The sequence below is a fragment of the Orbicella faveolata genome, unplaced genomic scaffold, assembly GCF_042242905.1.
Source record: "Orbicella faveolata isolate gen_17 unplaced genomic scaffold, um_ofav_v1 contig_3, whole genome shotgun sequence".
In the NCBI taxonomy this organism is placed as follows: domain Eukaryota; kingdom Metazoa; phylum Cnidaria; class Anthozoa; order Scleractinia; family Merulinidae; genus Orbicella; species Orbicella faveolata.
The window spans coordinates 16667339-16691588 of NW_028301558.1; the positions used below are offsets into that span (position 1 = coordinate 16667339).

General features: G+C 39.3%; 2 protein-coding genes across 19 annotated transcripts; both read left to right on the top strand.

Annotated features, from left to right (window-relative positions):
• The first annotated feature begins 1867 nt into the window (after positions 1 to 1867).
• LOC149106664 (uncharacterized) lies at positions 1868 to 6956 on the top strand. Its single transcript, XM_089297946.1, has 4 exons — positions 1868 to 2306; positions 4828 to 5121; positions 5681 to 5850; positions 6369 to 6956. The coding sequence occupies exons 1-4, from the start codon at positions 2231 to 2233 to the stop codon at positions 6450 to 6452; spliced, it is 624 nt and encodes a 207-aa protein (XP_089154072.1). The 5' UTR covers positions 1868 to 2230; the 3' UTR covers positions 6453 to 6956.
• Positions 6957 to 8005: 1049 nt separating this feature from the next.
• LOC110060265 (uncharacterized) lies at positions 8006 to 23990 on the top strand. Of its 18 annotated transcripts, none has more exons than XR_016209756.1 (13): positions 8006 to 8193; positions 8275 to 9381; positions 9999 to 10368; positions 10752 to 10836; positions 11265 to 11412; positions 15037 to 15174; positions 15842 to 15995; positions 16735 to 16849; positions 17627 to 17865; positions 18578 to 18775; positions 20634 to 21736; positions 22808 to 22837; positions 22945 to 23990. XR_016209756.1 is itself a non-coding variant. In XM_020767029.2 (12 exons), exons 1-11 carry the CDS (start codon positions 8108 to 8110, stop codon positions 22823 to 22825), a joined length of 2658 nt encoding a protein of 885 aa, XP_020622688.2. In that variant the 5' UTR covers positions 8007 to 8107; the 3' UTR covers positions 22826 to 22837; positions 22945 to 23990. The 18 variants fall into 18 exon arrangements, 4 of the variants coding, with proteins under 4 accessions (XP_089154067.1, XP_020622688.2, XP_020622694.2 ...); XR_002297852.2 differs by having other exon boundaries at positions 23543 to 23990; XR_016209759.1 differs by having other exon boundaries at positions 20634 to 21677.
• Positions 23991 to 24250: the final 260 nt, after the last annotated feature.

The following is a 24250-nucleotide window of genomic DNA, read 5'->3' on the forward strand; positions in this document are numbered from 1 at the left end:
GCTGTGGCTGGTTGCCATAGCAGCCATTTTCAGTAAAACCTTCAAAATTTATTTTTTCTTCACAATCAGACGCAATTGATCTTTCTGCACCATATTTAAACAAACTTTTTGGTCCATTTTAGAGGACCATTCAACGTTAAAGGCAAAAGCTCCTCACGAGACACTTTGCGTGACCGAAAGTTGATTGGTATTCGAAGTTCTTTGGATGAGAGATGATCGTTTAAATAAAGACAACTATTCTAGTTCGCACCTTTGGGTGGGAGATGATTGTTTAAATAAAGACTAGTCCGCGTTTTCCAAGTCCACGTTTTCCAAGTCCAGTACAGTCCTCGAAATACAGTATGCCAATACAGCGTTTGTATGAACGAAAAATCGGGACTCAAAACTGGCCGCTTAATAGAGGATGGCCGCTTAATACAGGGCCGTTATATACAGGTTCCACTGTAGAAGTCTCTGGAAAACGCGAATAGCGAACGGGCAACAGCGGATAGTGCCAAATAATAACAAATAGGAGCGATTAGTCAGGATTGACCTAAGTAATTCTCCGCTAGTACTGAATAGATTAGCCTAAATAGCAAATGATTTAGCCTGTGAACAGGCTCTCTAGTCGAGGATGGGGCGAATGAAAAGCGGGGAGAAAGGGGATACCGTAACGATTCGATTTAGCGCCTTCCTTAATTCCAATAAGCGCCCCCTTTCGAATAAGCCTCCCTTCGAATGTGTTTTATTAATAAGCGCCCTTATTCCACTAAGCGCCCCCTTTCGAATAAGCGCCCCTCTTCGAATGTGTTTTAATTAATAAGTGTTCCTATTCCAATAAGCGTTCCTATTCTAATAAGCGCCCCTATTGTAATAAGCTCCCCCATTCTAATATTATAATATTACAGCGAAGTCAGAGTACCTGCTGAACGGACTGGTTCATACCGTTTTAAAGTTTTGTTTTGAACATTCGGTTGTTTCTCCAAAAAGAAATAAGCGCCCTGTTCTGAATAGGCGCCCTGTCCCGAATAAGCGCCCTGTCTCGAATAAGCGCCTTCTCTTGAGGTACCAAGGATATATAAGCGCCCCGGGCGCTAAATTGAATCATTACGGTATCCCCAACCCCTTTCCCATCTCGGCCACTTCACTCTTAGCCAGTCCCCTCTCAGCCCTCTCATTAGTGATTACCTGTGAATTAAGCAACGCGTGTCAGTTGTTACAGAACTGAACCTCCACTCTGTAAACTACATTATTTCAGTGGGTGGAAACTGATGAGTGTTTTTTTTTTTTTCAATTCCCGCTGTTATAAATGATCATAAATATTATACCGAGGTAATCCAAGTTGTCACTCTGTTGACCCTTAAGCAGCGGACGAAGTCACTCAAAATCATTGAAATGGACGCCTTTTCTTGACTCAGTTTTAATTATAAAACCTTGTGCTGTATATGGAATGTATTTATAAAGACTTTGACCTTGGTAGACTCCAAAAGGAAATCACGCCACCATCATTCGATGGTGTGAGAAAAAATCTTCTCAGCCCTGAAAAAAAATGCGTGTATGATTCCGGAAACTCGGTAATTAGATTGTCGAATTGCAACTCCGGGTCGGAATCGAAATATGTGGATTTGGGTTAACATCAATCGTTTTGGTGAATGAAGGTGGACAGTCGTTCAATATTTTGTTCTCAATTAAACGGTTGTGCATATAGTTTCCCCTGACTGAAAAAGCTTGCCTGAATCACGTAACTGATCTATTTACCTTCCTTTACTTTAGTTTGCAAACGAACACTTGTTTGGCAGCTGTCAAAAGCTTGGCTTGGGTCCTCGGGTCCCTTTCGCTTTACATGACAATACTTCTTTTGACGTGATGCGAAGAAAGGTAACTGCATTTGGATTGCACGGAGCAACAACATGACAATCATCAAAGTGTAAGCTGATGTTGCCCTTGCTTAATGTTCAAATGTCAAAACAGTTTTTGCTTGCGGCAATCCGGTTATTTGATTATCCTCAGTGATAGACGAAGATTATTAGTGTACCACGTTTTTCAGTTTATTATTTTTAAAAGTCCCAGTCACGTTCATACCACCCTTTGAACACGGGATCATCACGAAGTGTCACGTCCCATTTTCCGCCCTGGATACAAAGCAAATATCAGATTTGTTGACCCGCGAGGAAACATCAAGCTTGCTGACCCGCAAGGAATCAAAACGCTTCCCACTAAACTCAGCCTGATTTCTAACAGCTTGGTGCACATGGAGACAACAGTTTTCTACGCTTTGATCATTGTTATTAACACGTTTTTCGTGGTCAGCAGTTGTGAAGAGGAAGGTAAGATAAGTTTGGCGAGTTTCGATAAGTTGTTTCAAGGGATCTTTAATTCAAAAAAGTACATTTAATTTTATGCTGCAATCGGCCCCGCTGTATGCATCAGTTGATGGTGAAGTCCACAATTCGATAAATGCAGCTTTGCGAAAGCAACTTGAAACCCAGAAAAATCGAGTAAATTCCTTGTGACAATTAAACGAATTTTTCGAGCGCTTACTTGCATTCTGAAGAAAAAACCTACACGTGAAACTAGGCTCGTGAGGGGTCACGTAACCTGAAGATTTTATATCTCTATCGCTACTTTTACGTGTAATTTCGCATAGTCAATTCAATTCTCTGAGTAATCTTGAACTTGTTAAGAAAATCAACTTTATTTACTAATATGACAGCAGGACTTTAGGCTGCAGGATCGTGCATGACTGACATATATTTCAGAGTTTTGTCGTGACCGGCGGTCTGCTTGTCGTGAAGTGAAGCATGTTCTGTTCATCTCAGTTTTTTTTTTCCGCAGACGAAAATACTAAAAATGCAGACGTTTGGCCAATGAATCACAATTAGTCGGGCGCCAGTTGAAAATCTTAAGTTGAGACTACAGTAGTTCACCTTCGTTTAGCAAGGCCTTTACGTTTTTTTTTTTTCTTTTTATTGGAATGGAGAATACTTCGTCTTTAAGAGAAAGACGCTGCGACTCAGTCAGTTGGTTATTTTTCCTTGTCGGGTTCAAGTTCAACTTCCAAGATTGCAACCTTTCCCTTCATCGTATCGTTTCAGTTTACGTCTAAATTTATAAAGGAAACTAAGTATGATACACTTGTCAAAACAAACACTTCGAATCTGTCGCGAATCGTACAAACAAAACTTTACTGAGATAACAAAGGACTTTTAGCTTGACTTAATTACAAATTTTGAGTAATAAGATCTAGATCGGAACACATATTTCGGCCACTCCACAAGGCAGTCTAAAAAGCCTCCTGTCGGCATGTGAAGCTTTCATCAGGGAACTGCATTACCTGAGGCTAACATGTTCGAGAATCCTGCCACAATTTATACGTGTCGCTTGCGGGACGATTGTAAACAAGTATATTTGCATTTGCACGTCTCGCAACAATTTCATTGCGGTAATCGTTGTAAAAGTGGCGCTTCATTCTTCTTAGTGCAACGCCACTTACCCGCAACAAAAACGCTGCAACACAAGTTCACTATGTTTATTTAAAACTGAAAGGATGCCGTTCACTGAGTCTCAGCAGTTATTCCTGGAACTTGAGTCGTGACAAAATTGCGGCGACAGATGGAAAAACTGTCAATAAAGTCCCTTTCACGTGTTTGTACGCGTCGCGCTACAGGATATAGCCATTTTTCAACCATTTTTTTCAACCGTACGTTTTTGTATGAAACAGAGGATAGATTTGATCAGTTTGGTCTAAAATAGGATATGTTTTGCACTGTGACCTGAAATTGGGTATTCTGTTCAGAAAAAAAAATCGGGGAATGGCCAAGAGATTATGATCCTTGGAATGGCCAATTCTTTCTATGAGAAGAGCCTACAGCTAGGGTATCATGGTAGCTGTATTCATAAAAACAAAAGATGTCCAAAATAACGTGATTCCCTGCACGTGCGTCTCATAATGTCATAGAGGGAATCAGGCCACTAAAACCTCTCGTCAAACATTTACGCCAATGGATCGAAGCCATTCCAGCTTGGTTGAATCCCGGGGCTAAACTTGAAGCCATGTATTAGAGACGTGTGTTTCAGCTTAAAAGCTGGTACCGAATTTTGGGGTCAGGGGCCCGTTTCTCGAAAGCCCCGGAAACTTTTTGGGCCCGTAGAGCCATTTTTAGTTCATCTGTATCTAAAAACGGAGAAGTGTATACGCCTGAAACTTCCTGTATGAAGGGAACCTCCGTTCATATTGAGAATACGTGAATTAAACAGCTTTGTAATCATATGGTTTTGGTGCGAAAACTTTTCGGGACCTTCGAGAAACGGGCCCCAGGTTTGGAATAGGGCATATCAAATATCCATGGCAACATTTGTCTGAAATAGGGAACCCATGTCAAGAAACGTGCGGCGACTTTGTTTAGTTAGTTTTAGTTTATTGAATACGTCACCAAATACAAGGACAAATAAATTCATTCAGACAAACAACTAACTTGAAATAGGCAAATAAGTAAATTCAAAGTAGTACGGAATGAGACGGGGGCGGGAAAAAAAAGAAACAGAACTAGCAGTCCCAATTGCGACCTAACCGGCCCTACTCAACATACATGCCGGATTAATGTATACTCTAAAAATAAAAGCAAACAAATAAAAATGTGATAAATATGTAAATTATTGTATAAATATAAAACCTCTGGAGGGTATTTGCAACATGCATGTTCTTTGGGATGATAATTTTACTCCAGTTCTTCCGTTATGATTGTGGCAGGAGATACCGATCACAGCAAAATCATATTTATCAAGATTTCTTCTATTTTTTTACCCCTCGAAGATTTTCTTTTTTTCTTTCCTCGATTTCTTGATCAGGTCCATCGATTCAAACAAGCACTGCAAGTGTTCTGCACACAAAAGATGATGAAATAGCACACTTGTCATGCGCAGCAGGTGGTGACCCATTACCGTTCATTGAATGGGAAAAAGATGGGACCATATTAAGGGATGACAGTCCGGGTATGGTGATAATATCCTGGAGCAATGAAACCACCATACAGAGCCATCTTCTTGTAGCTGTCACTTCCGATGACAGACGAGGAAGGTATACTTGTGTTACATCCAACCAGAAAGGAAAAACTCGTCGACAATCGTTTGTTATAGAAGATAGTAAGTAAAGAAATAAATAGACTGTAATTGAGCTTTTAATTATCTGACAATAAGACGTCTATCATCTCTTTTCTTTGTTTGAGAAGCACAAGAACATTAAAAAGTAGTACAAGCCCGATAAATAATTTAACTCACATCCGACGACACGTTATATATCTTTACAATAGGCCACTTTCGATATATCTGAAATTCAGCTTGATAGTGATCAGGCCTAGAGGACACAAACAAAAGAAATGAATAAACATTCAATTTCCTTTGTTTGTGTCCTCTAAGCCTAACTGCCAAGCTGAATTTTAATATATCTAAAAAAGTCTATTCAAGAACCAGAATTTAATATGGCTCTTGATCCCAGTATAACCGGTCCACAGACCCTTTATTTTTTATTTGTGTTGCGTTCGTCGAGATCGTAAACAAAACTATTAGCCGAAGGGGATTGGAAAAAAGTCGGAACGCAAGGGGATGGCCCTGAGAAAGACGCAAACTACATTATAAAAATACTAACTCAAAGACTCCAGGCTGATTCCAGTAACGTTATCTACACTGAACCAATTCTTTGCAGGTCAAACAAACAAAAAAGGACTCAATGACAAGGATTACATTGCCATTGGTGTGGCGACTGGCATAACGCTCTTTATTTTAGCTGTAATCCTGTATTTCTTGATTCGAGGAAAAAAGCGTCTGAAAGATGAAGATTTAGTAAGAACGTCCCGATTCACTGTAAATGGTCAAGTAAGTAGACTGTTTTTATGACATCCGACAAAAAATCTGCTTTTTTCGTGGAAATGTTCTTTGCGTCTAGTACACTAACTCTAGACAGAAAAATAATTAAGAACGGTTATTATATGTCTAGCTCCATGAGCGGGCAAAAAGATGAACCAAATCCTACGCTATAAACGGTTTCCCGAGCAGGCAAGATGGCGCTATTTTGCTCGCTGGGGATTACACTTTGTGTCCCGCAAGGCGAAAATTTTCCCGAAGCTGAGGCAGGCTCATCAAAGTCCATATAATAAACTGCCAAGCTTGTTCGGCCAAGATTCCGGGCAGGATATTGGCCTGGAAGTCGAGGTCCATAGAAGCGCAAAAGACTTTGACCAATATCCAGCCATCTTGACTTGACGCTTTGCCAATGACACCATATATATGTTGTAGTCACGACCTTCAAACAGAGCATCAGTAAAGCTCGTGATGAGCATTTAAAAATTAGCATTTTTTTCCTTTTCTCCCTCTCTCTCCCTCTTTTCTTGCAGGACAACGACACACTGGAAGACGGGACCACTGACACCGACTTCGCTCTTCATACCTTTACAAGTCCTCCCAAAATCGATGCTTAGCCGAGCTCGTGAATCAGCGCTGGTACTACAGAGAAACCTCGGTTTAGTACACAGAACCTGAACTCTCCCTTCGCTACCCTTAGGGGATTTATCTGATTGAAGTTTAGAGCCTCCTGGCAGGGCTAGAGGAGGAAAGGTTGAAAGCCGAGGAGGACTTCATTAGCCGAGCTATTAATCGCGCGCAGAAATTAGAAAAGTGATTAAAACAAAGGCACTTCGTTTTCTTATCACTTTATTTGAGAAGCAGGGCAAACATGCTGTACAGTTTTTGACGCGTTTTCAATTTTACGGGACGCGGGCTGCGAGACAGTTGTTAAATTTCGGGACCGCAATCCGCCGATGTGGATTTCCAGGAGACAAAGACTTGTTACAAGTCCACACTTAAGCACACTGTTATTAACTAGCTGGAAAGATATAATGGTCTCAGACAGTTTTGCGCATAACTAAAGGGAAGCAGTTGTACCTAAAAATATTGCTGGAAATATTAAAGAGCCTTCTGTTCTAGACACTCTTTTGACTTGCGTAGCCCTTCATGACATATGCAGCATTTTTATCGTAGTTTCAAACTTTTCTACAACGGCTCTGATACCTTGCACACCTCCATCGGCAAAGGGCGCTGACAGACAGGAAGAGAACGATAAACTTCCTAACGCTCTTTAATCAGCCAGGTCGATTCAACTTCTTGTTCCTCAAGGCTGTCACGATGTTCCAAACACGTTTCAGCAGTGTTTAGGGCCTACAGGCATAGTTTCAGTTCTGATCCTCTTTTGTCACACAGCACTTCTCTTTCTTCGTGAAGGGCTGGAACTTGGCCAGAACCGGATGTGTTCGATTGCAAAACAGGCGAGTAGCAGCGCGGATCACGGCGTAAGCACCGCCCTCTCCGCTAGCGGTCTTCTCAGCAAAATTGCTTGTTCTGCAGACCACGGCGGTGAAACCAGCCAACAAACTTTGGCCCGGGATATTTCTCGCCCCAGTTTCCTCACTGGTTTACTTCGTACTCCTGCTGTCGGTCCTGCTGCTCCATCCGCGTGTGAGACTCAAAGAAATTCACGGCCGAATTTGTTTACTGTCTTTGGTGCCCCCTGCCTTTGCTAGACTTTTTTTTTTTTTCGTAGGTCCCAAAATCAACCCTAGCCCTATCCATACTTTGAAAACAGAAACTGTGGTCTGCACTGGGTCTTTCTCAGGTCTGTTCTATTATTTGGGATTCCCGATCATGTTTTGATGTTCGTTTAGGATTTTAATTTTAAAGTATTGTAAAGCGCCATGGACAATTAGTGGAAAATGGCGCTATATAAATGTATATTTATTTATTTATTTTATAAAGGAGTAACGCCATGGTCTGCAGATCCTAAATTTTTTAAGCTCGTCGTTTGTAATCCGTGTTAATCTCCGGCGTCAATTTGGTGCTGATCGTAGCGTTGCACTTGATCGACACGCATTTTCATCGTTAGAAACCAAAAACACATACTACTCGTCGAAAGGTGGACGACATGTCTGCCATAGTACACAACCTGCAACTAACTTCTGGCCTCTCTCTGTCACGCAACGCTTAATAACTGTCGTCTTCTACTGTCCTCGTCCCACTTAGTAATTGTTAGCATTCCCAGGTCGAGGCAAACGCATGGCAAACTGCGCGTTTGCAAACCAATATGGCGGCCGAGGTTGATGGACTGAGAAGAGATAAGAAAAGAGAGTCCAGAAGGGAAGAAGAAGAAGAAGATGAATCATCAGATAGGTATGTAAAATTATAAATGATCGTTGAAGAAAAGCTCGGCCTTTATTTCTAAATGACATTTCTTGTTTTTCGCGAGTTTAGCAGTGACTCAACTCGTGAAGACGGGCCCCATATTGGGAACGAAAAAACGACATCTGAACGTAAACACGATCATAAGAAAAAGAAGAAAAAGCATAAACACAAGCACAAGAGTCACAAGCACAAGCACAAACGGCACAAGCGAAAGGACAAGGAAGATGCGTCTGAGAATGGCGAACCCGCCGAGAAAAAGTCTAAAATTGCAGACGAACTTTTAGAACTCGAAAGAAGGAAAGCGTTTCTTCAAGAACAGCTGGCAGAGGCTGCTCAGGGAAACGAAAAATCTGCATATGAAAATGATAGGCTCCCTAGGAATAAAAAAGATGATGATGGCAGAGACAGACACAAAGAGAAACAAAGACATGAACAGGGAAGTGAAAGAAAGTTGCACGCCACCAGGGCTTTGTCTGATAGCCATGAAAAACGCAAGGAAAGGAGTCGAAGTCCAGCTAGAGATAAAGAGAGGAAAGAAGACAGTAAAGAAAATAGTAAACCACGTACAGACTCACAGAAAGATGAGAGATCTCGTGATCACTCGCACAGTCATCGATCAAGAAGACATAGCAGTTCTCATGACAGCAGTAAAACTGAGTTAAAATCTAGGCGTGATTCAAATTTAAAAAGCAATAGTTTTGAAAAGGATAAGTCTGCGCTCCAAGAGAGAGATTCATCCAAGGTTGACACTAACAGAAAGGACAGTGGAAGAAAATCAAGGTCACCTAAACCCCATTCAAGATCTAAATCACCCAAGAAAGATGGTCAGTCTGACATCAAACAACAACACAAATCAAGGGAGAGATCAAAGAGATCAGGCAGTCGATCACCAAGGAGAGATTTATCAAAGGAGAGAAAAAGTAAACAGGAAGGTGGTAGAAGAGGGAGCAGATCACCAAAGAGACAAGGAAGGTCATCTTCAAGATCACGAAGACATAGCAAATCTCCAAAGCGGAGAAGCCGATCCCCAAGGCGTCGTAGCCGCTCTCCGAGAAGGAGGAGTAAATCTCCAAGGCGACGTAGTAGGTCTAGGTCACCACGCCGAAGACGCAATAGTGATAAATACAAGGGGAGTTATTCTGAAGGACAGGCGCATAAAGGAGACTCAGACCACGAGTAAGTTGCCATTATTTAAGCTGTTCTCTTGATATTCTTAACATAGATGTACAAGATGTACAGAGTAGTTTGCTACAAGCTCAAGGTTTCTATCCACTGATTGCTCAAGCTGCCCACAGACAAACCTTCAAGTCAACTTTCAATATTGATTGAAACAGTGGTCAACCAGTAGTTGAACCTATGATCTGAACACTGGTTGACATTTGAACCTACATAAGTTTGTGACATAGTCTGGCTTCCCCTTGTCTTCTCCACTGTAGCTTTGTCGCAGAGCACTTGTGTACTCTGACTGCTGTGTACAAAGTCACAGGTTCAAGAACTTGGAATTTTTGGAGTGGCTTTTTGTCACTCACTAAGTAATATCCTTGTGATATTTCTAGATAGCTTAACATGATGATAGAAAGATGTAACCTAAACTTTTCAAGATTGTTGTCTCATACACAACAATTCTTGCATCTTTTTCTTTTATCTTGTCCTCCTCAGCATTTTTTCCTCGTAAACTAGTATTTTGAACTCTCCCTTGATGTGAAGATACTGTAACTTTCATGTACAGCATGATAAATTACTCATTACGCTATGCCTTTAACAGTCATATTTTGACGTCTCTCACATTTCAGTGCTGACCTGTACAATTTTGAGATGGAGGAGGAAGAGCAAGAAGATGAAGATGCAATCATTGAGAAAAGAAGACTTCAAAGGCTAGCCATTTTGCAGAAGTACCAAGGCACTACATCAAATGCACCATCGATAGCAACCTCACTTGTGTCACAGTCACCATCAGCAGACAGATCAGACAGCGAAGATAGTGATGCTGTGGAAAAGCTAGCCACTGAGGATTTAGAAAAAGAAATAGCACTGGCCAACAGTCAAACAAGGAATGAACTTAAAGATGCTGTGAAGGAAAAGGAATCTAAACAAGATAGTGAGACAAAATCTGGTGTTGGTGATATGTTTGCTGATGATGATATGTTCTCTGACAATTATAGTGTAAGTACTGTATATATTTCTGTTCACATAATTTGGCCATATCAGAGTTTTAGTCAGAAAATAGCACTTCTGTTTCTTCTGTAGTTATTTGTTTATAGGAAGGTTTTAGTTAAAAATTACAGTTACATGTAGAGGAAGCTTTTAGTAAGAATCTAGCATATTTGTAGAATGTACTTGTACGTGACATCAATTTTTCGATCATGTACATTTATAATGACACATTTGTACACAGACACTGTATGTTATAGTTGATGTTTTTTTTAGTGAACCTAGTCCAGATGGAAACTCCACCATTCCAAGGGTGATTATCACTTTCTATTGTTTCTATTGTCAATATTGTTTGGTGTGCCTACATACATTGTTTTTTTTTTTTTTCATTTCAGAGTCCTGCAAGAGCTCTAAAAGTGGAGGCTGGAAAGGAGAATCCTAACCTCACAGACAACTGGGATGATGCTGAGGGATATTACAGTAAGATGACCTTCTATATATTTGTATATGTGCATGTATCATGTGCAGGCTTTTAGCCAGGATTTGAAAAGTGGGCGTCTAGATTGTGTTATAGGGTCTGCTCAAATGAACAATTATTTATACACACTGTAAGTGCTCAACATGAGATGCCTGGACACCCATCTGGCTACATGTGATTATAAAAGGCTGCTTGTGTATACAGTCATGTGCATTAAGACTTAGTTTCAGTGAAAAATTTATACTGCCTCAAAAAAGTGACCACCTTTAAGGTATTATTTTAAATCAAGAACAATCATTTTAAACTACGTGTAACACCATCAAACTTGTCCAGTAACGTTTTGTTTTTCCTTATCTGGGAGACACGGTACACCAATGATCAGCATGCAATGGAATCACCATTTATGTTATTGTTTGTATTCTTTTTGTAGGAATTCGCATCAGTGAAGTTCTTGACAAGCGTTACTGTGTTTATGGTTACACTGGGGCAGGAGTATTTGGCAATGTTGTACGTGCAAGAGATCAAGCAAGGGGAAACCAAGAGGTGGCAGTGAAAATCATTAGGAACAATGAGATGATGTAAGATGCTGCTTAATAAGTTATTTAGTTATTTTTGAAAGATTTTCAAAAAAGTTTAGCCAAGGGATGAAATTCTGGCTCAATTTGCATTTGTAACATTTACAGTTAAAAGCACGGTTGATCCATGAACATTTGGCATATTCATTTGTACAATCATGCACTTGTGACCACTATAGAATGAAAACTCAAGTATGTATTATGCACTTATATATCCCTATTTAACTTATGGTTGCGTACTGTGGGGTAATAATTACGAGGCTCGATTGTCACAATTGGTGAGACTACAAAACAAAGCTATTAGAATAATCAACAATGTGCCACTTCGTGATCATATTACTCCCCATTTATGTAAACCTTGGTCTTATTAAGCTTCCTGACACTGTTAAACTATATACCTGCCAGCTATTATATGACCACTTAATTGATGAAAAACTGTCTAATTACACCTTATCTCTGGTACCTGAGCAGCATAACTACGTTACTTGAAGTGCATCCCTACAACACTTAAATCCCGGTTTCTCCAGAATAAATATAAGGAAATTTTGCCCCACTGTTATTGGATGTTACTATTGGAATGACCTTCCTTTATCTATACATAACTTAGCGACTAGAAAACGTTTTAAAAAGGCACTCTTCCAGTATTATTTTGCTCAGTATTAATTAATTCATACCTCGTCCTCTCCTATGTTAAGTTAACTTTTTTACCCTAATTATTATTGTCAATTAAACAAGGGCATCTAATTAGCTTGCTATATTTTTGCCCTTTTCCAGTAGGAATTAGCAAGGAGTGACAGGCCTGCACAACTTCTAACAATGGAAACTTTTGTACCATGTAATATATGACCCCTTTATAGTTTTGCTCTTACGAGTATGTCTTTTAGGGATTTACCTCTTTTATACGATATTAGTGGTGGCTCTTTGAAAATTTGCCGTAGAGAAGGCTGATTTTGTATCAAGTGCCATTTTTCCATTAAAACATTTTTGAGGTTGGGCACTGATGGTTGATATTGTGTTACAAAAGGCAAGAGTTCTTTCCGGCTTTCATGTTTTTGTCTTAGCGCCGATTCCCTTTCTGTGAATTTAATATCTGAAAGGAGTGTTTCGATCAGATTTTTTGGATAACCTCTAGCAAGGAGACGTGATTTGAATTTGTAAATGTTCTCTTCAAATGTTGCTCTTGAAGAGTTAGTTCGTAAGAGTCTTAGAGCTTCGCCCTTCACGAATCCCTTTTTGACACCCGGTGGGTGGCTAGAGGAAAAATGAGTGTATTGAAAGGTTTCAGTTGGCTTAAAGTGTGTTTTTATATCCAGGATGGATTGATCTCTAAATCGTTTGCCTTTGTATACAACTGTATCCAGAAATGTAGTTTCAGTATTTGAAATTTGTCCGCCGATAGCGGTTTAGGTTTGGATTTGTTATTTAAGCCTCTCGCTGGCAAATTGCTTAACTCCAGCGAGAGGCTTAAATAACAAATCCAAAGCTAAACCGCTATCGGCGGACAAATTTCAAATACTGAAACTACATTTCTGGATACAGTTGTATACAAAGGCAAACGATTTAGAGATCAATCCATCCTGGATATAAAAACACACTTTAAGCCAACTGAAACCTTTCAATACACTCATTTTTCCTCTAGCCACCCACCGGGTGTCAAAAAGGGATTCGTGAAGGGCGAAGCTCTAAGACTCTTACAAACTAACTCTTCAAGAGCAACATTTGAAGAGAACATTTACAAATTCAAATCACGTCTCCTTGCTAGAGGTTATCCAAAAAATCTGATCGAAACACTCCTTTCAGATATTAAATTCACAGAAAGGGAATCGGCGCTAAGACAAAAACATGAAAGCCGGAAAGAACTCTTGCCTTTTGTAACACAATATCAACCATCAGTGCCCAACCTCAAAAATGTTTTAATGGAAAAATGGCACTTGATACAAAATCAGCCTTCTCTACGGCGAATTTTCAAAGAGCCACCACTAATATCGTATAAAAGAGGTAAATCCCTAAAAGACATACTCGTAAGAGCAAAACTATAAAGGGGTCATATATTACATGGTACAAAAGTTTCCATTGTTAGAAGTTGTGCAGGCCTGTCACTCCTTGCTAATTCCTACTGTGATACTTTCCAGACAGAGCCCCGTTCTGACACGCGAAACCTCAACATAACACACAATACTGTACATTGTGTACCGTACAAAACTTAAAGAATATATCAAGAAATGCGCACGATATACTGAACGCTTTACTTCATAACTGAGCAAAAGCATTCAAAACATAGTGTATTTTAACACAAAATGATACTAGTACTCAAAAGCCATGTTATATTATGAAAAACTCCACTTAACCACCTCTACAAAAACACAACTTAGAGCTTGAGAGCATATAGGATCGAAAATACAGCAAACTGATTGACTGGCAAGGACCAATCAGAATGCGCCTTTTTCGATCCCAACTTCAAAATGCTGTGGCTATATAAACCCAAACTGCCAAAAAGTCCCTTGGTGGATCAGAATTGAGTTAAACACTCTACTGTTCCACTTACAAATAGTTGAAAATAGCAACTGACGAGAATCGTGAAGATTCGAAACCGCGGTCTTGCTTAAAACCACAAATTGCTTAACTCCAGCGAGAGGCTTAAATAACAAATCCAAACCTAAACCGCTATCGGCGGACAAATTTCAAATACTGAAACTACATTTCTGGATACAGTTGTATACAAAGGCAAACGATTTAGAGATCAATCCATCCTGGATATAAAAACACACTTTAAGCCAACTGAAACCTTTCAATACACTCATTTTTCCTCTAGCCACCCACCGGGTGTCAAAAAGGGATTCATGAAGGGCGAAGCTCTAAGACTCTTACGAACTAACTCTTCAAGAGCAACATTTGAAGAGAACATTTACAAATTCAAATCACGTCTCCTTGCTAGAGGTTATCCAAAAAATCTGATCGAAACACTCCTTTCAGATATTAAATTCACAGAAAGGGAATCGGCGCTAAGACAAAAACATGAAAGCCGGAAAGAACTCTTGCCTTTTGTAACACAATATCAACCATCAGTGCCCAACCTCAAAAATGTTTTAATGGAAAAATGGCACTTGATACAAAATCAGCCTTCTCTACGGCGAATTTTCAAAGAGCCACCACTAATATCGTATAAAAGAGGTAAATCCCTAAAAGACATACTCGTAAGAGCAAAACTATAAAGGGGTCATATATTACATGGTACAAAAGTTTCCATTGTTAGAAGTTGTGCAGGCCTGTCACTCCTTGCTAATTCCTACAATGAAAATGAAAACTCTTCACATACATGTAATTTGCAAGATTTGTGTTTTAATTTACGGTTTAAAAATGCTATATCCTTTTTTCAATATGAAGAGCCTTCATTCTGTAGTCACTTAAAGAATGTACAAAAATATATTAAGTGTTAACAGCTTGAATGCCCTCACTGTAACAGCTGTTCCATTGGCACAACAATGAGGGCAGTGTCTATAATTGAGGGGCTAGGGATATACATGTGCATGTATTGCCAGCCACTGACAGCCCCAGGATAATCAAACTCCTCTTGTGACAAACACTAACTGTTTCACTCTTATGTTTCCTGTATCTGTTTAATCATAGGCACAAAACAGGCCTCAAAGAACTTGAATTCCTAAAGAAGCTGAACTCGGCTGACCCAGATGACAAGTATCACTGCCTGCAATTGTTTCGACACTTCTTTCACAAGAATCATTTGTGTTTAGTCTTTGAATCACTCAGGTGGGTACAGTGAATTGTATGCACATTTTAGACATTGTTGATAGTACATTGCATGCTACAGTAGCTAGCTATCAGGATATTGAAGTTCCCAAGTTTCATTGTTAGCCTTACATGTACAGGTGCTGCACATGTATTTGTGAACTATTTGATATTTTCTTATGTTCTGGTGTACGTTGTATCTTAATGTATTATAATGTACGTACATTTATGAAACAAAGTACTGTAAAAACCAAATTGCACCAAGGGTATCATTAAACAACAACATTTAAGTACTATGATCGAATATTGTTTACACATACAGAGAAAGGGGAAGTTTAGCTCACTAAGGAAACTATTCCTAAGGAAACAAAGATAGGGACCTTCTTCCAATCAGTACATTTACCCTCAAGTGCTTGTGGATCTAGGAACATCTCTAGTCAGTCAGCACGCTTACTGTGAGATAAAAATGTACCTAAGGAGGAGGGGAAGTACACTAACAGTATTTAGGTACACTGTATATTGAACTGCATTTCCTTTGTTGAATTACAAGTGGTGGCTTATTCTTTTGTTTTACTTCAATGATACTTACAAGTACCTCTTAAAATGATTTAACAGAAGGCAATATGTACATGTAATGCTATTCATTTGCTGTTCAATTGTTTATATTTTGTTTTATTCTTGTGATTAGCATGAACTTGAGAGAAGTTTTACGCAAGTATGGTCAAAACGTGGGACTGCATTACAAAGCAGTGCGATCTTACAGTCAGCAGTTATTCCTTGCCCTGAAACTCTTGAAGAAGACTGGTATAATCCATGCAGACATTAAACCTGATAACATCCTGGTAAGGTACACTAGAATCTTGGTAGCTAGAAAAGAAGTTGAACATGCAATTTTTAAGCAGGCAGATTGTAATCACTTACAGTGTATGGTTTATCATATGCTTTTTTACAATGTGCATGTATGTTTCACACACTAGTACTACATGTATTGTAGTTGTACTATACATTTGCTTGTGTCTTCACTCCTTAAGTTTATCCAGTGCATGTGAACTGCAGCAGGGTTGTCATTAATTTCTTAGTCACCCGTAGCCTTACTGTCCACACCCATAGCAAATTTGTTACTTTGTGGGTGAATTCTCTAAACAACAGGGAATTTCACCTGTAGCATCAAGGGAAAATCAGGCATACTCAGCCATAACAGGTGTTACGGCTTACGGCCCTTAATGACAGCCCTGCTACAGGGTGCTGTTCATGTACATGTATGTATGTCCTGTAGTTCGAGTCACTTAGCTATGAATAGCACAGTGTCTGGAGGGTCCAGTTCAAATGTCTTCTGAAGGCCAGAAATCATTTTAAATTTGTTTCTTTGTACGTATTTCTCAACATACATACATGTACATTCTAGAGTATAGCTGTGTTTTTGCAAGCTATCAAAGATTGTCCTCAGGCAGCAATCATTGTTTCCTGGCTCAGTGATTTGTGTAACCCCCTACAGAAGTAAAAATGCCAGGTCTCTTCTCAATATTGCTATTTTGATGTAAACCTGTTATTGTTAATCATTTTGTCTGTTTTTTGTTGCAGGTGAATGAATCAAAACTTGTTGTAAAACTGTGTGATTTTGGATCAGCTTCCTTTGCTGCAGACTGTGATATAACTCCATATCTAGTCAGTCGTTTTTATAGAGCACCTGAAATAAGTAAGTTGTTTTTTTTTTTTATCATAAAAAATATGGACACTGAGTTGGTTATATGATCATGTAGACTGATGGGTCCATTTAATTGTGACACAACTTTTATTGAACTGATTTGACCTTCCTTTGTGCTCTGTTTTGGAAAGAAAGTGGAATGCCAATTTTTTCAACCTCCAAGGGAAACGTAACCTGCAAACACATAATCTGTCTGTGTTTGGAGCAGGCTTTTACCCAGGATTTGAAAAAGTGTAAGTGAAGCCTTGGAGCCCAATGGCTCATAGCTGCTGGAGCTTATCCTGGTTTCTGTAGCATGAAGCGGCTAGGAGTATTTCTACTTCCCCTGGATGGGAGGCTTGTCCATCGCAGGTCACTCCCCCACAATTTGTTAGGTTTCCCCAACAATTTGCCGGTACCCATTTATGCTCTTGGGTGGAGAGAGGCACTGTGAGAGTAAAGTGTCTTGCCCAAGAACACAACACAATGTCCCCAGCCAGTGCTTGAACCCGGACCGCTCGATCTGGGGACGAGCACACTCACCATGAGGCCACCACGTCTCCCACAGGATTTGAAAAGTGGGTGTCCAAAATGTGCTATAAGGCCTGCTCAAATGAACAATTTATAAGGCAACATATAAAAAAATAGGACAATTTTCTCTAATAAGTGGCTGTCCACAGGATGCCTGGATGCCATCTGGCTAGAGGCCTGGTTTGCAGGCCAGGGGAAATGAAGAATACAAGCTAGAGTTTGCACCATAATTTCATGTGATGTTTTTCTTGTTTTTAGTTATAGGAGCAAAGTATGACTACAACATAGACTTATGGTCTGTGGCAACTACAGTGTTTGAGCTTTACACTGGAAAGATTATGTTTTCTGGAAAAACCAACAATGAAATGCTCAAACTGATGATGGACTACAAAGGTAAAATTCCCAACAAGATGATTCGAAAAGGGGCACTGCGGGATCAACACTTTGACGAAAATTGTAACTTTCTTTACCATGAGGTTGACAAAATCACTCAAAGGGTAAGTCATGTTAATTGTTTCGGAAAAAAAAATTAGAGGGTACCTTAAGCTTGGTAGAAATACACCCATACATACATGTATGTATGAGAAAATTGTTAATTAGTTATTGACATGTGGCACTAATCCATTCAACAAAAATTCTGGTTTGGACTTTTCCAGTTGTCGTTGACAAATAAAAGCAAAAAGGAAGTTTCCTTATAAAAATGAATTAAAAAATTTAGATAAAAAGGGTGGCATGGATCAACATTTCCTGGAATTTCCAAAAAAGCAGACAACTTTGTGAAAATGTTTGAAAATAACTATTTCTTTCTGGGACATGACTGTATACTCGTGTAGACTGTATGAGCTTCTGCACACCATTTGACACTTGCATATATGATTTCTGAAGGATAAGGATAATTTTATTTAATGTCATATGCAGAGGATGTGGCTACCCAAACCCTGAGCCAGAGTGATAAAAGTGTTTGACAAGTTAAAAGTACTACACATATCTATGTACACTGCAAGTGTTACTTTGGCCAAGTCTAAAAATTGTTGGTTTGATAAATTTTCTGTATATAATTTTTGTTGAAGAGAGACTGTGCATTTATACATTCCCAGCATTTGTGGAACTTACATTTTAAAGAGCACTTGCAAACTCTGTAACAGTGCTTTGATCCAAAAAGACCTGGTTTCACAATGCTGATGAGCGACTGCAACCTTCTTTTTCTAGGGAAAGATAACTGTAATGGGCACAATCAACCCAAACAAAGAAGTGGTTGAATCCTTACTTGGTTACAAAAAGCTGAACGAGGAACATAAGCGGAAAGTCATGCAACTGAAGGATCTACTTGACAAATGTCTCATGTTAGACCCAGCAAAAAGGATCTCACTCAATCAGGCTCTCACACATCCTTTCATCACAGAAAAGGTTTGAGCCAACGAACACTGTTAATAAGACTTGAGTTTTTGTGTGTTCTTGAATCCACCATTCACTCTATTCTAATTGTTAGACATTAGACATTTTAAGAGCGGCTCTTAGATACATGTAGTTGCACACTTTTGTGAATGGCTGCATATGTCTTCACAAACTGTTGTTTGTAATTTTTCACACACAAAGCTACATGTTCTTATTCTGAGACTAATGGGGCCACTGCATACATTCTACAGAAAGATATATGTACAAGGAAGCAAAGTTTGTGTTAAGGTGTAGTCTCAGTGATGTGAAGTCATGGGCATTGTACACTGTAGGACAGCTTCTTTTGGGAAACCTAAGTTCATTCCTATCACACTTTCACATGATGCATGCAAATTGCATCAAGTAATCATTGTTACAGAGTGTAAGTCAATAGATCCTTTGTATACTAGTCACGAATTTCCAAAACAGTACACACATCATGGGCAATGCGCATGTGTTTTTCATTATGTTATGCCCAGGTCAAACAGTTCCAATGTGGGAGGAAATGAAATCTTGTTTGACCTTCCTGTTTTGGACTGCATACAATGTTGACATGCCGTGATACTGATCGCAAATGTTTGATCATTGTTGGAAAAATGATGTCATTGTTGAAAAATGTTGGGAACGTTCTAACCAGGGCTTGTGTTAGTTGAACTCAGGGCTCAGACGTGAGTGACAAAGAGTTTCAAATCACGCTTTAAATAATATGAAAAAAAGAACCATCCATGATGTAGACTGTATTGTTATGTGGTGTATAAGTGCAAACTGCCACCCCTAAATTTAGCTAGAATGTTTTGAAAAGAACGGAAAAAAATACGTAGTTGTAGATTAAATGATGAACTTCTCTATATCTTGTGATTCTTTTAGCCCTACTTAAGCAGTGTCGTTTTTCCATTACTAATTAGCCAATTCGACCATTATTGTAGCAACTAAGCTAAGATTAAGTTTGTAAATACAGTTATGGTGCGCAAATTGTGTGTTGGTTATTTTTGGGGGGAGGGAAAATACATGTTTGCTGTCTTTTGATTCTTAATTTTAAAGTTTTTTTTTTGAATGAGTAAATTTATAAGTGTATCAACTTGTTTATTGGGTTCTGGCCTTCAAAGCTTAACCAGAGGATCTACACCATAATATCATGGGTGACAAATTACTCCATAATTTTGGCGCGAAATTTAAGCGTTAATTTATAAGTTCACATGTGAAATTACCAAACTTCCATGGCAACGTTTGGCGCAAAATTTCTCGTGTACTCGTGAAATTACGAAATAATTTCACTTGCGCATTGTACACACGCACTCATGTTTGGATTTTGTGCTGCTCTCTTGTCTGGATTTCATGTTGGCTTTCGCGTGATGGAATTACAGAGTATGAACCATCTCCCTTGTCTTGGCTCTGTCGTTCGAGCAAGGTTACTCGAAGCTCTGCCACAAACAAGAGAGCTCTCAGCTCACAGCTTAACCCCGAATAGCAGGCTAATACTTACTGCGGAACGCACCGTGTATTTCTTATGCAAGGACTGTGCATCAAACCTTGAACATTACGTTTTTAACCGACAATAGATCGTGCAGGAAAACAGTAATATTGAAATTAATATTACAACTAATTATTATTAATTGTATTGATTTTGCCGTCTTAAGATGGCAGTGTATTGTGATAACTTAGCAGCCAGTTATCTGCAGTCAGAAATATGGCAATTAACTTTATTAAAAGCAGCTCCTTATTTACCCAGATTTTGCTTTGTAGTGGCAAAATTAGTTGAAACCAGATTAAAGATTATTATTTTCTTGATTATATTTTTCTTTTATCATATTCTGACTGTAATGTGTTATAGTTTCCCCACAGGAACAACCTTGGTACTGAGTGACAATCAGCTTAACATGTTCAAGAATAGCTATAGCATTTATTTCTCCAGTACCTAGGGTAATGTTCACTGTTATTTCAAGCTTCCTACTAAATTTGAAGGTTCTATGCCAATAATTAAAAGTCTGAAATTACTTTCGATTGCTACAGTTCTTTATATCTGAATAAATTTAGACAGTGCTGCACTTTCTCAGAGTAACCAGAACTGAAAATAGTGGATTGGTCGTGTTTGTGGAAATCAAAACCAAATGTACAGTTGCAGTGTAGTCATAAATGGAAATGTATTAGTTCACCTAGTCTACCTCTCTAGGTGGAAAAAGTCTTGAATTGGACTGTGTTGATCACACTAGGTGGACCACTCCAGAGTTGGAACTATAAATATTGATAATAATGTAATCATTTTGTCATGAACGTTTTAAGTGGCGTTAGCAGTGCCAGTCAGAGTCTCCCTGTTTCCCTCAAGGGTTGTTAAAGGAGCTCAGTCACGGTTTGCACATTTTGAAAAGTTTAGCCTCAATTTTTCAAATTCGTCGTTTGCAATCCGTATCAATCTTCTCCATCCTTGACCATCCTTGTTCCTTTATGGTTTATTGTTATCTCTTTGATGTTTCCCTATCTTAGTAAACTATTATTTTCAGGTTTCTTTCCAATTAAAGGAGATTTTGTAGGTGACCAAAAAAAAAAAAAAAAAAAAAAAAAAACGACGAAACACCGTGACTGAGCTCCTTTAAGGTTTGAATAAATTCAAGCATAGGGAAGTAGGGGCTTGGTGGTGGCATTGAGACAACTTGAGGACATAGACAGTGTACAATCGACCTTATCGAAGCACCGTATTTTGGTATCATTGCTAACCAGTTCTTCTCTTACATTTTGCCTTTATGCTGGTTGTGCTACTGAATCCTCACACGGTTATACGGTGAAATGGATTAAAGAGATATCGCATCTTTATTGGAGGTATTCCTGTGAGACATAACACAAAGGACATGGAAAACCTAAATGTACAGTGGCTCAAAAGGTCTTGGTTTCCCAGTATTTGACATTGCAATACGGGAGTATTTGTCAGTGTATTTACAGGTGTTTTGCTTTCACGTTTTGTTTCCTTCAGTTTACTTGCATGTAACATGATATTTATTTGAATTCCTGCCTTTCTCATTGATTCTGGTTGGAACCCTTCTTTGTGACCATTCAGTGCGGATTGAGTACTTTCATGTAGCGTGTTTCAGTAATACGCTGTACAGGCTGGTTCTGATTTTTAAGGCCGTAGTAGGTAAAACCATGTTGTCACACCATGCAGGTGAAAAGCTACTCGTAAAAGAGAGTACATGTATCTTAAGCTGCAGTGTAAGAATATGACTATGCATGTAGTTATCAAGTTGGCTTGATGAGAAACATCACATTAAGTTTTGAACATTTTTGGCTGACATATTTACGCGTGTGTGCTCTATCTACAAGATCCCTCGCAAGGCTTAACAGAGATCAACATCAATGTAGATGATGGTCAGCGAGAAAATAGCATCATGATGTACAACCAATTCTAAAAACTTACATAAAAGTGTCTAGCAATTAGTGAGGTGACCAAAGTTACTTTGTCAACGAAGCGAAGCCCTGAAGCCCAGTATGCCTGGCAATGGTGGAAGCTTAAGACTTTATCTGAAAGAACTAGAAGCCGAGCTATTACAGAGCTTAAAAGAGCTCAGTCACGGTATTTTGAGTTATTTTGGCCACGTACAAAACTAGCTCTAAATTGAAGGACACCTGAAAATAATAGTTTACTTTGATAGAAAAACACTAAAGAGATAATACTAAACCATAAAAGAACAAGGATGGTTGAGGATGGAGAAGATTGACACGGATTACAAACCACGAACTGGAACAATTTAGGCTTAACTTTTCAAGATCTGCAAACTGTGACGTAGCTCCTTTTAAGGGAAACAGAGTACGTACACTAACATGTGCGGGGAAGGTTGGATGCAACAGCTTGCTTGCAGTTGAATTAGATTCATTTTGTAACATTTTTTAGTCTCCGTAAAGCTTTCCAAAATTGTTTTTAAAATACGCCCTTTTTAGAGCCCCACTTCTGATGTACATGTATCCATCAGTTTCGTTAAGTTGGTTTCCCATCAGTGTTTTTTGTTTCCACTGCAGGTGGTAGAAGGCAGTTAGAGGTAACCAAAGGTACTGTGACATCATTGAGATTAATAATTATTTATTAATAGCAAGAGGGGATGAAGGGCAAAATAAATAAATAAATAAATAATAAATAAATAAATTGAAATATTTAGAGAGGAAGCCACATCAGCCTTAACTGGTTTTCATGTGAGCCCTACATCCTGGTCGTATTGGAATTTGGAGACGTTGGTTTTTGTGGAGGGAAGAAAACCAGTGTATCCGTCGAAAAACCCTCGGAGCAAGGCGAAACCCAACAACACTGCCCACATACATTGTATGACACTGGACCGGAATCTACCCCGGGCCACACTGTTGGGAGGTAAGCGCTCTTTCCACGACGCCAATCCTGCTCCCCGGTTGTTGGTTAATCCCCAACCCACTGTTATTTACATGTAGCATTTGCCAAAAACTGAAAAGGAATCGTCTGCGTTCAACCAAGCTAACAGCGCGGAACCTCACATTTACAAGTCGAGCCACTTGCTAATCCTCTCCCAATTCTTGTGCCAGGTTTCCCTTTGGGTTCCTGTCATCTCACGAGCACTGACTTCATCAAATTTACATAGCTTGCCATCGTTTATGGATTTCTACAGATCTCTACGTCTAAGCTTTTCAAAAATTACAATAGTGAAAATTAGCGGGATTGCTTCTATTATTTTCATTATCCCACTGATCAGGTCATTTGATACTTATATACTTGTTTTCTTCTCCTAGGTGAGTCATGGAGACCTTTCAGTAAAAGTATCAGCGAGCATGCAACCTGTGAACTACCCGTGCGTTGACTAAACTTTGCGCCAGGACCTTGCTTGCGCTTCGTGCCCAAGACAGAGAAAACGATTAGGACTAAGCCTGACTAAGCTTGGATTTTGACCAATCACGCCTCACTGGTCTCAAACATTCTCTAGAAATAAGCTAACGAGATTGTAACTCTTTTCTCTCAAAGCTTGAGATCAATTTTCGGGTTGCACTTTCCAAGCGAATTGCCCGTCGTGGATTTCCTGTAGATCAGCGCGTGTATAACTGTTTCAGTATCGAATTGGGAAGAAATCTCAAGGTTAGCTTGTGATCACAGTATCCACAAATACCTGCAGGAGGAGTCTAGTAACAATGACTTGGGATTTTTGCAAGCGCCGTGATTAAAGTTCGATGCATCTCTGCTTTATTGTGTTATAAATTTTAAGTTATGTAGTGAACAACATGGCATGCCGGAGTCTGTTGTTGATTTTACCTGAGCTTAGCCTGAGTATCCTGATTTTCTCTCCCTTCTCTTCCCCGGCATGATACTCGGGCTAACTTGAGTTGGTCTTAGATCAGGCTTTTGCTTCCACCATCTCCATAAACGAACCCCTGATTTCAGCATAGTTAATAGAGGGGAATGGTTATGAAACCCGACAAATGTCTTTGTTGTAGATTTTTGTTCGC